Raw genomic sequence first — 18,988 nt, forward strand, 5'->3', positions numbered from 1 at the left:
CTAATAATCAAATTTTTTTATAAAAGAAATTATTTACATAATTATTATACACGTTTCACAGTTATCACGACTAGCATTTATTCATCTTTTCGATTTACATCGCAGAATTAAGAATGAAATTTTTTTACATTTCGACGTCTACAATTTTTGTTCGAAAGAAAGAACAAAGTCACACATTGCGATTCGATATTGCGTATCGATCGCGGGTCCTCCCTCTTTCTTTTTTTACACTGAGATCTTTCGTCAATAGGCACCTGTACGGCTTTGTTCCTCGACGACAGACGAGTCCTTCGTTTCTATTAGCCACCCTTCGAGCTCTCTCTCTCTCTCGAAGCCACCCTTTCTCTTCACGAGTAAGCTCGAGCACCCATCCCTCTTCCCTGAAGCGACCTCGCACCCCTTTATCCAGCCCCCCATTGTTCTTCGTTCTCCGCGGCAGCAGTTGCACCTTAAAGGTGCACCATCCATCGAATTTCGCGAACGTCCAGCTCCCTTTTTATGCGACGCGCAACGACTGCCGGACTCTGCAGGACACGAGATATCTCGAGGGCTCGAAGGGAGAGATCAATGTCCTCGATAAAGCGTCGCTGCGAACTCTTCGTTGTCGCTCTTTACGAGGAAAACGGAAATTGCGTCCGCGAATTTCGCGTTAATTCTTTCTCCGGACTTTCATTTCGACGTGCAGAATCCTTGTTCTTAAATACGTCATAATGATATCGATATATTTTTTATCTAAAAAAAGTATGAGAAAAATTATATTTAATTGAGATTAAAGGAGAAAATAATTAATGGAAAAGTATTTAAAAAAATATACGACGATTATAATTATCGACTTTCATCGTGTATGCGAGATATGATAACCGTGTTGATATCTCGTTTCGGATAAGCGAGATGGTTGACTTCTACCAATTTGAATTTCGCCTTAATTCTTTCTCCGGATTTCATTCTAACGTACAGAATCCTTGTTATTAAATACGTCATAACGATATCGATATTTTTTATCTATAAAATATAATAAAAAATTATAATTAATTAGGATAAAGGGAGAAAATGATTAATGGAAAAGTATTTAAAAAAATATACGACGATTATAATTATCGACTTTCATCGTGTATGCGAGATATGATAATCGTGTTGATATCTCGTTTCGGATAAGCGAGATAGTTGACTTCTATCAATTTGAATTTCGCCTTAATTCTTTCTCCGGATTTCATTCTAACGTACAGAATCCTTGTTATTAAATACGTCATAACGATATCGATATTTTTTATCTATAAAATATAATAAAAAATTATAATTAATTGGGATAAAGGAGAAAATGATTAATGGAAAAGTATTTAAAAAAATATACGACGATTATAATTATCGACTTTCATCGTGTATGCGAGATATGATAACCGTGTTGATATCTCGTTTCGGATAAGCGAGATGGTTGACTTCTACCAATTTGAATAATTTTTTGCTCGTCTTTAATTAAAAGTGATTGATCATTTTATGCAGGTGTATTAATCTCGGACGGACGACGTAAGAAAAAAAAAAAAAAAACATAAATTCAGACGCGACGTCGTTCTCGCACGTCGATCGGACGACGTTATTTGATTAATTCATCGGGTTTCACTCTGGAGAGAAGGCGGTTTCTCTCTTTCACTCGCGAATGGCACGCGTTTCGTTTTAATTGCGTTCCCCGACACGAATGGACCGGGTCGCGATTTCAGTCGGGCAAGAAATGATTCGCGACTCATCGAACCGGACGCGCTTTCTTTCATCCTCCTCTTCATAAAAGATACCGCCGCGTCTTCGCTTCTCATTGTCAGGCTTCTTCGAGTGCGAGAGAAATACGGCTCCACCCACGTGGAAAAGGAATTCGGCTGCGCGATATCGCATCAACGGGGACCGTAAATTAAAATGTCTCAGTTCGACGAAGATATAAGCATATCGAAAGGGAAGAAGGCTTCCTCCTCTCGATGTTCTAATCTTGAGCTCTTCTTTTGGTCCTTCCCTCGTCCCCCCATCATCTCTTTTCGATCCCATCTTTCGGAGGGAATCAATTCTCTCGGGCGCGCTTTCGAAACACTCCCGCAACTTCTTTATAAAGCTTCCCGGAAAGGGGTCGAAAACGGGCACAAACGGGTGAGCTTATACACGTGGGGTTTCGGAAATGGCGTGATAGAGCGACGACTAGAGGAGATTCAATCCCGAGGGAATTTAGCGTCGCCGAAAATTCCGTCTGACCCATTTGCGGTGCGATAATTTCACGAACGTATATAAAGTGAACCACCACGCAAATTCACTGAATATTTCGACTATCAAATATATGCTCCATTTATTCCTTTGTTTCAAACCATTCTAATTTTATATCGCGTTAAACGGAGGACGAAGGAGAGAATTTTCTCGTAGAATTTATCCTGAAAATCGTGATATCTACCGCAATGAAATATAAAATGTTCGATTAATTTTACTACGTACATATTTAAATTTTTTATCGTGACAGATTAATCAGAGAAGCTCTTATAAAATTCTTCCGATATATATTGTCCCAGGATTATCGTGATTTTCAGGGTAAATTTTAAGAGAAAATTTTCTCTGTGCACGGAGAGAAAAAAAATAAATAAATCTACACATGTGTATAGAGAGAGAGGGAGAAAATATGTCTATGGTGAGATGTGTTTGGACAAAATGGAAAAATGCGAATCCTTGACGGACGGAGAGAAAAGAGCTTGATCCAAATAGCTGGTCGTTAAAGCCGATTAATCTATTTTCCCCGCGACCCAGATTAAATCCGAACGCAGCGATTTCTCGATCGGCACTCGCTCTCTCTCTCTCTCTCTCTCTCTTGCGGCGGCGTTATTGTCGTCCGATAACAATGTAGACGAGTAAAATGCGGCGTGCAATCGTGCGGAGTGGCTGTTAAAACGACGACGATGCACGACATCGGCGAGCTAGCGGCTTCGTGGGACAAGTTCGTAAATATCTGAAATGAAATCTGGACGCGCGCGAGTAAATAAAGATAACAATGTGTCGATAAAGCTTATACCGCGCACGGAAGGGAAACGTCATAAGACTTTCGCCTATAAATTCCGTTACTATTACTCCTGTATACAGAGTATGTGCCATCCGCACGCCACGGCAATAAAGCGCGATATAACGCGCCCTCGAAGCGACTCCTCCGGTGAGTTCGCAGTCGATACTGCTCGCCCACTGCAGGTTGTCCCATAAGATGCGAGAAGGAACGACAATTGCCCGAGTGAATTAGGGACCGAGTGAATTTCGAACAACATAACGTCTGAGAGATAAAGCTGCAAAGTACTCGCAACGATGTGATATAGACCATAAAAGTGTGTAGAGGCTAGCAGGTTTCTGTAGAAATCTATATATATATATAATACATTTACTTTCATTACGATTTTCATTTTTAACTAACTAATATAATATTGTTATCAATTCAAGAACTCATATTCTTGTGTTGATTCATAAGAGTTTTCCTCGAATGGCTGTTGAAATTTATTTTTTATTAATATAGTATATTAATTATATAATATATAATATATTTTTTAGAATGTATTGTATGATATGTTGTTTTTATAATAATAAATATTTATATATTTGAAGATACTACTCGACGAAATGCTCGTTAATCTTTGATTTAATTATTTCTGAGGTGAGTTGTATATATGTCTTAAAAAAATTATTTTTTATTAATATATAATATATAATATATTTTTTAGGATATATTATATGATATATTATGTGTACAATATATTATGTTTTATAATAATAAATATTTATATATTTGAAGATACTACTCGACGAAATGCTCGTTAATTTTTGATTTAATTATTTCTGGGGTGAGTTGCATATATGTCTCAAAATTTGCGATTTTGCCGCGGCTTATAGAAGCCGACAAACGGCTTGGTGTATTTTTCTATCGACGCCGATTGTCGCCGCCGCGGCTCCGATGATTTACATGGCAATAAACTAACGCCTTGGTACGGCCATCGAAAAACGCGTTTGATTTATCCGCGCACTTTCGCGAAGTACTGGACTTTTGCCAGGCCGGAAGGTCCATCTCGCCGGAAATCACGACCATAATTCAGTGTCCACCGCGAAAGAGGGAGAGAGAAAGAGACAGACTCTGTATCGTGAAAACTCGAGGGAAAGTCCGTCTTGCGGAATTTACATAAAGACGTGTTTTCGCAGATATCGATTCGTCCTCTTCGCGATACACTTCTTTTCAAATGTCGCCTCGAGGAGATATTGAATATTTTATTTAATTTACGAAACACGTTTATTGTTTTTCCTTGATAAATATTTAGCGTTTTGTTGCTCAAGTTCCTCGAATTTATTTTTTATTCGTAATCAGATATCGATTCGTCCTTTTCGTGATACACGTCTTCTTTTCAAATGCGTCGTCTCGAGGAGATATTTAATATTTAATTGAATTTGCGTTTATTATTTTTCGTCGATACATATTTAGCATTTTGTTGTTCAAGTTCCTCGAATTTATTTTTTCATTCGTAATCACGTTCCGGTGATTAAATTCGAGTCGATTAACACTCGAGAGTTTAACACGATTTACAATTGAATTTTTTATTCGTAATCAGATATCGATTCGTCCTTTTCGCGATACACGTCTTCTTTTCAAATGCGTCGTCTCGAGGAGATATTTAATATTTAATCGAATTTCCGTAACACGCTTATTATTTTTCGTCGATACATATTTAGCATCTTGTTGTTCAAGTTCCTCGAATTTATTTTTTCATTCGTAATCACGTTCCGGTGATTAAATTCGAGTCGATTAACACTCGAGAGTTTAACACGATTTACAATTGAATTTTTTATTCGTAATCAGATATCGATTCGTCCTTTTCGCGATACACATCTTCTTTTCAAATGCGTCGTCTCGAGGAGATATTTAATATTTAATCGAATTTCCGTAACACGCTTATTATTTTTCGTCGATACATATTTAGCATTTTGTTGTTCAAGTTCCTCGAATTTATTTTTTCATTCGTAATCACGTTCCGGTGATTAAATTCGAGTCGATTAACACTCGAGAGTTTAACTCGATTTACAATTGAATAACGCTTGATTTACTTTCGACGGTTAAAATCGAGTCGCAATTAACGGGTGGAAATTAACGTTTTGGGGAGGAAAACCGAGAATTTTCCGTCACGCTTTCGCTCATTGCTGGAGCAAGGAGGCCAGCATAGATGTATAGGACAACACCGCGCTGGCTGATGGCGTTCACAGGAGTCAGTCGGGTCTGATTACACGTCGGCGCGATACCTTAACCCTCCCGTGAGAAGAGAGAGAGAGAGAGAAAGAGAGAGAGTCCACCCTTCCTGCTCGGTGGAAGGAGAAACACGGGCGTTTGCAATTTAACGGAATCTCTGCATATAGAGTGGGTTCATCGCGGGTCCGCACTTTAAATGACGTCCCGGAAGTCCCCGTGCTAATTCTACGGGTCCTCGGACGTGTATTCCGCCCCGGTCTGTGTATGTGCCCTCTCGACCCCTAAATTCCCCCACGCAGGCCAGAACTGGTTATGCAATGTCGGAGCTCGTTATAATTGCGAACCCACGACGCCAGGGAGAGAGATAAGGGCGTTTTACTAAACGGTCGTGGAACACTCTTGCGTGGGACGTCGTTTGTCAAGCCATTGATATTTATCCCCGTCATATGTGTAATATATGTGTCGCGAATTCAATATATTCATTAATTCTCCCCGAGAGGGAGAGAGAGAGAGAGAGAGAGAGGGTGAGTATAATATTTGCAACGATACCGCGATATCAGTTACAGCTTATTTTGCTGTCGATATTTTATCATGGCTTTTGTGTTCTGTTCGTATACAAATAATTTAATATAATTAAATCATTTTTGCCGAATATAAACGAATAACGGATGTTTGTACGCGATAGATATGTAATATTCGACGATATTTATTTCCGGCGCGCATAATAATATCATTTAAATAATAGATCATTTGACATTTAAATTGTTTTACTCGACGTGCAAAGTTTATGAATGCGAGTAATGTTTATGGTTTGCGAGAGATTGGCTTTATGGAGGAATCATTTATTGAATTTATTTGCATTATCATTACGATTCTTTTCGACCGTTCGTTTCGTTTTTTTCCTTTCGATGCGTACAGACGAGAGAAAATTATGACTCTCTCGTTTATTACATCATATCTACTCTGAAAATTGACCAGCACGAATACGAAAGTGCGGCTATTTAATTTATCGCGAGCAGATAAAACGTTCCATTTTCGTTTCATCGACAGGTGGCTGTTACAAGAGCCGCTCGATTTGTTGAAAATAAAAGCATACAAGATACGTTTGCTTAGCACGACAGGACGTCAGTTTTTTTTTTTTTTACACTGTTACGTCTAAGGATGATTTATCACCGTAAACATTTTTCATGTTTCTCACGAGCGACTCAAAGGTGATTGAATATAAATTCTATTTTGCTGTGGCTGTAAATCTGTTGAAAATGTTGAGATAAAACTTGCATCGACAATGCTAACAATGTTACGTTACACGAGAGAGATCGGCTCTCGTATAGTAGTAGTTTGTAATTGATAGTCTCGTGTGTATAATTTTTCATTCCGGATTCTCATCAATTTACTTCATCGTTGCTACCAGAGTTGAAATATGCTTATCGTTTAATCAATATCAAAACACGTTTCATAAATTTGCTTATCATCCGTACTGTTGGCTCAGAAAACAAAGTAACCAAACATCCGTACCTCATGTATAGAAAGAGATCTCGCATATCGATCTAGCAACCTGCAACATTTCCCTTCGATACAAAGAACGACTGCGCGTCACGAAAGTCTTTACGCTCTTCCACCACGCGGCTTCGTAATTATTCGGGACGTGATATATTCTATAATAGAGTATAACTGACTTAATGAGTTTTTTTTTACTCCTAATTATTCCTTTTTTTTTTAAAGCATTAGATAAAATTCGTAATTATGTAATATATATGTTATTTAATTTTTTTTTAAATTATGGAGTATTACTTTTTAAATTTAAGAGGTATCATTTATTTTATATAATATATAAAATGCTTAAAATGTAACATACATGTCTGTTTTATCCTACAAAAATATTTTCAAAAATTATAATTTGTCCTGTTACAGCATAAAAAAATTGTTGTCGCCTAAGAAAGATCTTTTAAAAAATAATAATAATTGGTGCACACGAGATACAAGCGTAACCATTTTCATAAACGACGAGAATAATTTTCGATTCGCGAACTCTCTTTCTCTCGTATCACAAAATAAGTAAAGTTAATGAATCTCAAATATGATTTATCCGTCAACAAATAATGCTGGATAAAACTTGAAAAAAAAAATTCAAAATTTAGATTAATGCTTGAAACACTTTAATTAATGAGAAATGATTTTTTATGCCGATTATCGAATTCTGCTCCTGTGCGGGACACGGGAGTCGTTGGCGGCAAACAATGGACGCGCGTTGTGCGGTGGCCAAGGGTTCGAGAAGGGTGAATTGCGACTACGTGCCCTCGCATACGAATCCGTCTACAGATGTACGGAACGGAATGGGTGGGTGCCCTCGAAGCCGCGTCGGCGTCTCCTTGAATCTAATAGATCGCGCCCAATACTTATGGTCAAATCGCGACCAACAACCCCCGGGGACTAGGTAAGGGTCCGCTCATTACCATTCCGTCCCGGCACTTTCAACCCCCCAATAATCGTTATTGATAATCAGAAATGCCTTACGAAGAATGTAAATCAATTCGAAGAACGTCCGCGTGAAAATTGCAGCGGACTCGAAATGATCGATTCCGTAAGCGTTTGAGTGAATCCTAATTCGAGATTCGGCATAAAAAATAATTTCTCATTAATTAAAGTCTTTAAAGCACAAATGTATATTTTGAATATTTTTTCAAGTTTTGTCAAGTATTATTTCTTGACGGATAAATAATATTTGAGAATTATTAACTTTACCTGCAAATCACACTAAAATCTTAAATGCGTTTTTTTTTTTACAGTCGAAAGAGATTTTTGTTACATCATTTCTAAAATTATTAAAATTAAAGTGAAACTTGTCGACGGTTTTATTTTGCGGCTGTTCCGGGATTATTTAAGAATATTGATATTTTTCTTGGCTAACCGCAAGCAGACGAGAATCGACCGGACCGACAAGGTTTCTCGCTTTCAGGGAATCTGATTCTCCGACGTGCATTGGCGCGGTAATCTCCAAGTATACGAGAGGAGAGTGTGATCTCTCCTTAAAGTTTAAGCTCCTGTTAAGGCAGCTTAAAACTCAGGTAACGGGAATTACGTCGGGAATAGCCAGCCGAAAGTTACGGATGGATTTCGGAATTGCATCGCTCGAGAGACGAGAAGTTAATTGGAAATCAGTGTAATGGCGTTTTCCATCGATGAGTAGATCGCGTACGAAATTTTGCTATTTTTTTTCGTGCGAGTACAATTTCAATTTCATATCCCGTTCTCAATTAATCTTGGCGGGCTATTTATGCGCGCGACGCATAGAAAGCTTTTGTCCGCGCACAACGAATGAAAAATGCGTATGCGTTACCTTGCCGTTTCGCATATTTCACATTTTGCATAATTCTTTGCCCTTTGTTATTGCAGGAGAGCTTGGAAGAGCGAGTGCAAGAGTTGGAGCAAGCGTTGCTGGCGGAACGTATCGCGGCTCAACGAGACCGAGCGACGATCACAAAATTGCAGCGGCAGATTAACAAGGTATGTTGTTCTTTCTTTTCAAGACGATAAACTCGTCTCGCGGAGTGAAAGCGAAAAGTCGGGATAAAAATGAGAGACTTCATTCAAAGTTTAAATATTAATATTCATCACTCCTCAGGGTCTGGAAAGATAAAAGTTATCGTCTAATACGATTAAAAGGAAGTTAATGACATGAGAAATTTATTCACATGCAGTGATAAGAATATGCGATAACTGTTATGATTTTTTTATGGAATAAAAAAATAAAAATATGCAAACAGATATCTCCCAAAAATGGTATACAATTTTCTTAAAAAGATTTGCGTATATACTCGTGGAAATTTTCATTTTCTCCCATCTTTGTATCTTAAACTCTCTGTATTGAGAGGAACCAAAAGTAGCGGAAGACACGTTAGTGTCTCATTGTCAGCCAAAGTCACGCGTAACCGCGTAATTAAAAGGAAGTTGACACGAGAATTTTATTCATGCAGTGATGAGAATATGCGATAACTATTATGATTTTTTCATGGAATAAAAAAATAAAAATATGCAGATATCCCCCGAAAAATGATATACAATTTTCTTAAAATACTCGTGGAAATTTTCATTTTCTCCCACCTTTGTATCTTAAACTCTCTGTATTGAGAGGAACCAAAAGTGGCGGTAAGACACGTTAGTGTCTCAGCCAAACTACGCGTAACCGAGTAGTAGTAGCCAACTCGATCAAACTTCGGGAGCTAGGTTCTATCCGTTCGATGGGTCGAAGCATCTGAAAACTATGGTCTCCGTCTTGCCGTGGAGTCGTCGATCCGTTAACTTGGCTCGCTCTCCCCGGAACGGAGATTGCAATTGCGAGGACGGTTCAAGTGGTAGGTTAGTCTCGATCCGGTCCAGACTCCAGACTTGCACGCGCGGCTGACTCTTGCGGTGCGGTGGCATTCGGCGCCGCGTTCGTATCAGATAACGGCGACCCTCGTAAACCAGATCCCGCAGACTGCAGAAATGGTCCCTGGTCCCGCCGAGATAGGGAGAGGGAGAGCGTTCCCGCCGTAATCACGTTTCTCTCCTTTCGCGCAGTTTATTCGCGTTATGTCACTTCCAGGGAGAACGTCCTCCGGTAATCGCTGCCGACTGATTTATTCCATTGTCGTTGATAATCCCACGACACCCGGACCGTGCCGGGTCATACGTTATTGCCGATCGGTTTATAACCGATTATTATAACGCGGAATTATATCATTCGGAAGTGGTGCGTGATTATAACTTATCAATTGATCGTTGAAATTCTATATGTATTAGCATCAATTTTATTGAAAGCAGTTGTGTGATTATTCTATATTTTTATCATGCAAGTGACTTAACTTAAAAAAAATATTAATTTTTTATTGTATATGCAAAACAAAATTTGCTTTGTCATAAATAATGTTGTATAAGAAAAACTTTCTGACAGAATTTTTTAAAATACTAAATAATGCGGAATTATATCATCCGGAAGTGTTGCGTGATTAACTTATCATAATGGCATCATGGTAATTATAAATTAATCATTTGAAATCTATTATAATATATAATACATTTTTATAAAGTGACTTAACTTAAAAAAATATTAATTTTTCACTTTATGCTTAAAACAAAATTTGCTTTATCATATAATATAAATAATGTTGTATAAAAAACTTTCTGAGAGAATGTTTTAAAACACTAAATAATGCAACTCTTCTCAAATAGAGTCAGATAAAATTTGATGATGAAAGGGTCACTATACATATATGTAACGCGTATAACGTAGAATGTTGTAATACGAATAATAAAATTTATACACTTGCAATTCGTTAAAAAGAAAAAAAGATGTGCGTTTTCATGCTACATTTCGCATTACATACGCAATATTTCATTATTGCATACGAAACGTAGAGACGTATGTACTTATACCGCATTTCATTTCCCGTCGTGCAATTTCCAACGTAAAGCATATTCGCGATTACCTCGACGTTTCCATCGAGATGAAAAGATCGCGCACGCATGCACACCGAGAGCTGGGCGTAATAATTCCGAACTCGTTCCACGTTTTAATCCATTCCGCTTCTCCCGTTGAAGCGACGACAGAGAGAGAAAAAAGGGCGAGATAGAGAGCATCCAGAAACGAACGCTCATTGTCGTAAGACGGATCTCCCTGATAGGATGCTGGATGACGCGGCGTGCTTTTGACATACCCTTTTTCCAAGTGCCCCTTTTGCAAGTCTATAAAATATCACGACAAAAACAAACGCGGACGAAGGGTGGCGATCCCTTTTAGGTCGACGTAATCTCGCGTGATTTACGCGTTTTTCGCCAACGGATTTCCGCGAGCGTCCGAATTATTTATCGCGCGTTCCGCGATCGTAAGTCGAGCTTGAGGGACTCTCTGCCTGATTTTGCGATTTTCCCCAAATCATCCCGGCCGCTTTTGCGGGATCACGAACGCTTCTTGTAACGCGCATATATATATGTATGTATAACACTGCTGATCAGACTGCTAGTGCTTCTTTATGTGGCCCTTTGTATTCCTTTGTGTGTCACTTTGATACATAACAGGTGATAAAATATCGCGCATATAATAATATATGTTATATGTGATATATCTCTTTTTGATAGACCCAATTTTGTATTTTTTACAATGTTTAATTACAAGACCCTTTTAATTGTGAAACGCAATTATGGTGAAATGGGTACTATTATAAAATGCATTTAAATTACATGAATATAAATTTATACCAACAATGTGTTACAATATTGAAGAAAAACTTGATACTAACTAAGAAAAATAAATAATTAACTAAATAGTTAACAATTATTTTTTCAATCCTTTTTCTTTTATACTACGTAAAATGTTTTTGCTTCTTTATGTGGCCCTTTGTATTCCTTTGTGTGTCACTTTGATACATAACAGGTGATAAAATATCGCGCATATAATAATATATGTTATATGTGATATATCTCTTTTTGATAGACCCAATTTTGTATTTTTTACAATGTTTAATTACAAGACCCTTTTAATTGTGAAACGCAATCATGGTGAAATGGGTACTATTATAAAATGCATTTAAATTACATGAATATAAATTTATACCAACAATGTGTTACAATATTGAAGAAAAACTTGACACTAACTAAGAAAAATAAATAATTAACTAAATAGTTAACAATTATTTTTTCAATCCTTTTTCTTTCATACTACGTAAAATGTTTTTGCAATACGAGACGATTAGAATTGTGGGAACCGGATAAGATGTCGGAGGGAAGATAAAATTAATTGTGTTGCGTGGAAGAGCGGATGTCTTTTTTTTCTCGGAATGCAACAGCTAATTATTCACCGGACAAATGTATAAATAATCCTAACAGAACGCATCTACAACTCCACTGAATAATTTTCTAGTCACGAATGTTGTTGTTATATATATATATATGTAAGTCAAGGCAATTTTCAGCCACGATACGTGGATTGGATCTATCCCCAAATTCTGTCGAAACAAGCCAAAAATAACGAAAACTAGTTGATCTTGCAAGATGCAAGAATGCATTCAAAGACTGGTCGAGCTATTTGCCAACTTTTTATCACTTATATTTTTGTTGATAAAATTTATCTTGGCGTTTTTCCAGACACATGTAATTTAGAACGTGCAGTTTCGAATAACTGCCGATCTCATTAATCTTATAAACGCCAGTTCATATTTACCAAAGATAATTATTCACGTCATTATTAGTAAGACTATGCGTAGGAAATAATTATACTTTATACGTAGCGTAAAAACATGCGTATAATAGATATTTAATAATGTATAGATGAAACATTCAAGTAATATTTCATTTGATAAAATTAAAAATTAATCAGATGCTTTAATAATCAAATCTATCTGTATAAGAATATTAATATTAATAATAATAATATAATACAATAATATTAATAATATATTAATATTAATAATATATTAATATTAATAATATATACAATAATATTAATAATATATTAATATTAATAATATATATAATAATATTAATAATATATACAATAATAAAAAGGAAGTTTTCTAAGAAAAAAAAATAAAAATGTAATCTTCGATTTTTCGTATTAAAAAAAATCGTACAAGACAAGTACATCTATCATTATCGAAAAATGATAAAATATACGCGCGCATAAAACAATCTACGCTAAAGTAATAATACAATTTATTAAAAGGCACCTGTTATACGTCTCGATATACGTCTGCGAAATTATTGGATCATCTGTCATTTTGCCGCGAACGAGATATTGTATTTACAAAAGTCCCGGGAGGAAAATCTAATATACTCCGGAAAATGTGCCCGCGATAGACACGAGAGAACGTTGGAGGAGTCTGGTGAATTGGGAGAAAGCTGGGGGAGGGAGAGGAGGATAAAGAGGTTCCTCGTGGTTCGACGGTGAGACCCCCAAACCTCCCCTCGAGTAAATTACATTCCCGGCAAGCCGTATCGGATTATCCTCGCGCCGAGGCGAGGATTCGTCCGTAGGAACTTCGCCATATCGCACGCGCGCGCGAGGATACGAAAGTTTAAAATCTCTCCGGCCGAGAGAGGAAGGAAGAAGGACGAAAGAGTTCCCCGGTTAGGTTTGGCGCATTTCACCGTCGGATTATACCGGGAGTGAGTTATTCTCGTGCCAATCGTACGACCATTCTTGGTAGAACCGATAGAATTGCAGCTAGTCGCGACACGCGGTAGACGGAATTTTTTTTTTTTTTTTTTTTTTTTTTTGCACACACATGACTTTACCGGAGTCTTTATCGATCGAAGGCGACGGATGATGCCGCAACTCGAACGTGAAAAGAAAGTTATGCACATTTGAATATCTTCCTCCTTGAAATTGATTTTTGCGAGTGACATTTAGCTGTCAGTGATCTGTCAGTTTTCTTCGTATACTCTTAACATTATAAATTTTTCCAAAAATTGCTAATGTAAATTACAATTGACTTCCTCAATGAATACATCGAAAACTAGCGTGAATATGTAGTCGAATAATTTATTATTCACAGATATTGCAGATGTAAGGTATAAGTAGGGAGAAGCACTTTTCGCGCATTTTCCACATTTTTGGCAGAGTGTGCAAAATTTTTTGCTCATTCGTCGACGACGAATCATCACGTTGGCTCGCTAAAGGGCGATAATTCGCGGGTTCTGCCGTGACAAAAAGCAGGAATTAGTAGTTCTCCCTCGAGAGGAGGCCGTCCGTCGTTAAGGCCGCACTTATTGCGATGTAATAAGCGTCGTTTTCCGTCCCGAAACCGGACGGAATTACATACTTTTAGTGCGGCTCGTTTTTCATTATTCAAAAGTAAGATGAAACTGCGATCCCGCGTGCTTTCGACGAGTTTTTCTCGCCGACTCATCACTCGGAACGAGGAGGAACAAAGGGTATTTTGGGGTGGATCAATGACGCGCGAAAGCGAATTTAAACGAGAGAACGAGGCGATAATTCATAATACGAGTAAACGCAAATCTCGCGAGCGAAAAGTGCAACGATGCAACGCATCGTCGAGAGTACGCTTCTTTTCTTCGCCCATAATAATAATCGTTCCGCGGAAATATCTCGCTCGCTCGTTATCGCACTCGAGATGATTTCCCAACTGCATTTTCATTCGTATTCGCACATTCCGCCGAGCTCTACGATGCATTTATATATATATATATATATCTCGTGGAGAGATTTCCGTGATTTTTCGATTATTATAAGGATAAGGGAAACCACGTCGCGATATCGAAGAGAGAAAAATTGTTGGCAAATATATGCGCGTTATTAAATAAAATATTTATCTCTTTATTCGAGAAAACGATTCTCTCATCAAATAACAATTATCATTATTTAAAGTCTGTTTGATTATTGTAAAGTTAATAAAAAATTGTATAATATATCTTTGTAATCGAAAATTATTTTAACATCAGAAAGAAATATTTTTATCGGCTCTCAATATTAAGAATATAAATATGATGTTTTTTAAATCGGCCAACAGAGCCAAAGCACGAAAAATTAATTATTCGGAACTGTATCTCTTTTTCGCGCCTATTTCTCCATATGTAAGTTTCGAGATTAATTTATATATGGAACTTAGTGATCTCAAATCAAGAGATACAGTTCCGAATAATTAATTTTTCGTGCTTTGGCTCTGTTGGCCGATTTAAAAAACATCATATTTATTTTAACATGTTATTTAAATGAAATTGCAACGCGTGGAGAATATATAATAATGAGAGAATTAATTAATATTTTCTGAAAATCTTGAGCGGGAATCTAATATTTCTAAAAGATCCTTCGCAAAGATTTAATCAAACGCTAAGGAGTTGGTACACGTCGCAATCTTCACGCGCGCGTGCATTTGATCTCTCTGCATAAATAACGTTCGTATGAAGTACGTTCACTAATCAGTATTATTTAACTGCGCCATTAGGCGAATTAATGATGCGCGCGCCTCGCGCTCTTCGCATCATAACGGGAGACTTATAGAGGTTTATGCTTATCTCGGCAACAACCGTTTACTTGATGGCGAGAAGCCTAATCACTGCTTTCCTCCTCGAACCACCGCACCGGTGCCGTTTATGCGCTTCACGTGGAGATCGCAAATTATTGCCTCGATTAACGAGCAAACGTAGAACCCGAATTTAATTAATTTCAGCGTTAAACCGGAGAAACGTTAGCTTCATTTTTGGAGCATCAACTTGGATTAAGTACAGTCATATCCTCGAAGCGTGATTTGCTCGCGATAAACATTGGAATTTCATTTATAACGTATTAACGATCTTGTAAATTATAGTTATAAACAGAGAGAGAAGAGAGAATTTTCTCTTAGAATTGATTGAAAATTATAGTACTCGTAGGAGAATATGGTATTGGAAAAATTTGGTAAGAATTTGGTTTTTCTGATTAATATACAAATTATTAAATTAATAAATATTTATTTCAATACTATGTCTAATCAAATCAATATTATTAGTTTCAAATAAATGATTTATTAGGCAGTATATTGAAATAAATATTTATTCGAATTCATAAAATTTGTTTCAGTGTATTTACCACAATAGAAAATATTAATATCTATCACAATAAGATATAAAATAGGTTCGATTAATTTTACATATTAATATTTTTTATTGTAGTAAAAATATTAATTAAGAGAAACCCTTACAAAACTCTTATAAAATTCTTTCAGTACCATATTGTCCCACGAGTATCATGATTTTCAGGGTAAATTCTGAGAGAAAATTCCGTGTATGTATAGTAATAATTGTAATGTAAATTAAGGAGATAGAAGAATGTGGAAGACAGTTTGCGAGATTTTTCTAAAAAAAATTTACTCTTACTACTTATTATTATGGATCCTATTTCTTTCTCCGCGCATTGTTCAGGATGTTAAACGCCCTTTTATATCGCGAGCATCGTACAAATATTGTGAAAAAAGCCGCGCGTGTATCCACGGATTCAGGAGCGCAATGAAAGGAATGCTTGTAAACGATTCTGTCTCGACGTCGTCGCCGACAAGCAACGGTGGGAAAGAAACTTGGTGCACTTTTCGCATAGAAAATCCGATTCCTGGACGCCGCGGCATGCAAAACAGCACAATAAGCAGGCAATAACCGAGGACCTTTTATTCCGGCATGACAACGCGTGTCCTCCTTCACGTTGTTCCAAGAGGAGAAACTCGAAAGGAGAAACGCGAGAGAGAGAGAGAGGAGTTTAAAAGTTATTTTGCATATACGCGAACGCATTCCAACTTTACTTCCTGAAGTTGCAGTGCGTTATCTTGCACGACAACATGTATTCTACGTATAAACTCAAAAGAAAAAGATACGCGTCTTTAAAAAAAATTTGATCACGCGATTATAATATTTTTTATTACCGGCTAACGACGTCCAAATCGAGAGAATAAATAATAGAGGGATATTTAAATAGAGAAAAATTTAAATTCCTCCCGATAAATCCGATTTCATATATAATTCTCCATCTCGCCGAATAAATTACGCAAATCCAACGATCGCGCGAATTAAATGTTAAATTCTTCTTTTCGAGAAAAATTCATCGTAAGTTTGGATTTATTCGCGGCTGAATGAACTCTTCTCTCTCTCTCTCTGGGCCACCCCTCGATACCTCTTAAATATCGATATGCTCGACGAAGCATCGAGTTCCGCAATCGGAAAACGGCCCCGAAACTTCCTGCCATTTGCGGGAGGGATGGGATGCGCGTTCTGTTAACCTAACCAGCCAGAACCAGTCCACGGACGGACGAGGCTTCAGTAGGGAAGGGTGAGTTTTAAGAGACCGGCGTCGCCCGGCCGACTTATGCGTCGGCTCTACTACTTGCTCGATATCTGGCGCCCGAGCAAACGAACGCTGGCTGGCTGCCTTCCTTTCCTGGCCGGCCAGAGTCCGCAGGAGGGTCGGGCAAGAATATTACGTTTCCGTTTACGACGCCCTTGTTTGGACAGGTCTGCGTCCGACCGGATCCGGAACGTGTGCGTTTCGGCATTAACAAACAATGCGAGAGCCGTATTACGCAAAATATCGCTGGCTTTCGTTGCTATGCCAATCTCGCGATATCAGGACGAGTAAAAGAAAAATTGATACTCATTTTGATATCAAATGCAACTATAATAAAATTGCCAATATTGTGAGGAAGAAACTTGTAACATCGTACATAAATATTTTCTTGGTATTACGGATAATTTTGTAATACAGTATTGAGAAATTCTTTGTTTAAATTACTAAAGTTTTGGAAGTGAAGGTTTCGAGATCGCTGTAATTCCTCGAAATCGGTAAAATTGAAACCGCATTGTTGGAAATTGCTGAAACTTTTTCGAACATTATTGAAACTGATATTGATTGAAGCGGCGTGTAGGCAGTGCGAAAGCTACCTCTTTTTTTCTCTCCCCATCAAACTTTGATATAGTGGATATCGGTGAAACAAAGTTTCCATTGCGGTGTAATTTCATTGAATACTCGCGGTGTCTGTGCCACTACACGACAACTCGACGCAACAAAGTTTTGACAGGACTGACTCAATTTTAAGCTCCGATGCAATTGAGCGGAATGACGCAACAATCATTTTTTTTTATAGTTGCCAAAGAAAATTTTTGATAGATGAAACTTGGCAGAGTTTGCTCTCTCAAGAGAATATTTTTTACGTGAAAAATATTCTTGCACGTCACATTTTTCTAAATTGTAATTCCTGTGTACGAATTATATTTATTTTTCAATATATATTAACAATCAATAATCTAATTATGGTATATAATTTTAGAGAAGTAAATTAACTTCTTGATGCATTATGAAATATGTGTTAAAAATCTTTGCGATACATCGGAGATATCGAAACTTTGCTGTGTCCCATAGAAGTAATTTTCTAAATTGACTTTCCACATACTCGTGAAATAACTTGCATCTCATATCTCGATCGAGATCGTTGCGACGCTCCGAGGCGTAAAACGCCTATCTAAAGGTGGACGCATGGCTCCTTTATTTAAGTGCGAAATCACTATCGCGGCTCCGGCTTGTCGAAGATCCGCGACGTAAATATCGTACAAAAGTGGGTCGAACGAACGCAGTCGCGTTATCCGGGGAAGGCCGGATCGCTTTTAAAGCGATTTTACGGCCGCGCTGGAAATTCGGCTCTCGATGGTCCTTTTACGGGACGATATCCTGGCGGGATGAACTCTCGGACGATACAGAGGGAGATAGAGAGAATTCTCGCATAAGAGATAAGCCGCATATATAAACGTTTATGCGTTGTAAGATCTCCTCTCGTATATGTTTTCTCTCGTTCGTTCTCTTTAACTCGAATTTTTCCTTAGGCAAAATTAGAACGCATCGTTTAAAAAGAGTTTGCTATCTACTTTATATGAAATTTAACTTTATGGTGTCTTATTTCTCTGTATGAATATCGCTCTATAATAAGCCGAGTTTTCTTAGTCACTAAATTTTTCAGGACGAAGTGGAATCTCCTTTTTTTCCCTCGAATGCTTTTATCTCTTCTTTTATCTTCAACGATATTTACTTCCTTTCTCGTTTCATGAGTCGCCTAGAGCATTAGACGTTAAAGTCTGGTTTGTTAAAAGAAGAAGAAAAAAAAGAACTTTCTTAACTTTGCGTGAAGAATCGAGAACGAAAACTGAAGGCAACATTTTTCACGCGGCGAGAGAAGTATCTTTCTTGGAAGTAAAACTGCTTCGTCGCGAAGGCTTCTCGCTCAGCCGAGGTAGATATACGTGTTT

The 18,988-nt window shown here is 37.5% G+C and overlaps 1 protein-coding gene across 5 annotated transcripts in view; it reads left to right on the top strand.

Moving 5' to 3' along the window:
- Nucleotides 1-18,988, top strand: part of LOC114928309 (uncharacterized) — a 223,385-nt gene that overhangs the window by 150,346 nt on the left and 54,051 nt on the right. For all 5 annotated transcript variants that reach the window (XM_029299409.2, XM_085479755.1, XM_085479760.1 and 2 more), the window contains exon 5: nucleotides 8,627-8,737. In XM_029299409.2, the coding sequence (XP_029155242.1) occupies nucleotides 8,627-8,737 (111 nt within the window). The remainder of the gene's footprint in view (nucleotides 1-8,626; nucleotides 8,738-18,988) is intronic.

Source organism: Nylanderia fulva, unplaced genomic scaffold, assembly GCF_048542155.1.
Source record: "Nylanderia fulva isolate GAGA-0341 unplaced genomic scaffold, ASM4854215v1 Scaffold1, whole genome shotgun sequence".
NCBI classification, from domain to species: domain Eukaryota; kingdom Metazoa; phylum Arthropoda; class Insecta; order Hymenoptera; family Formicidae; genus Nylanderia; species Nylanderia fulva.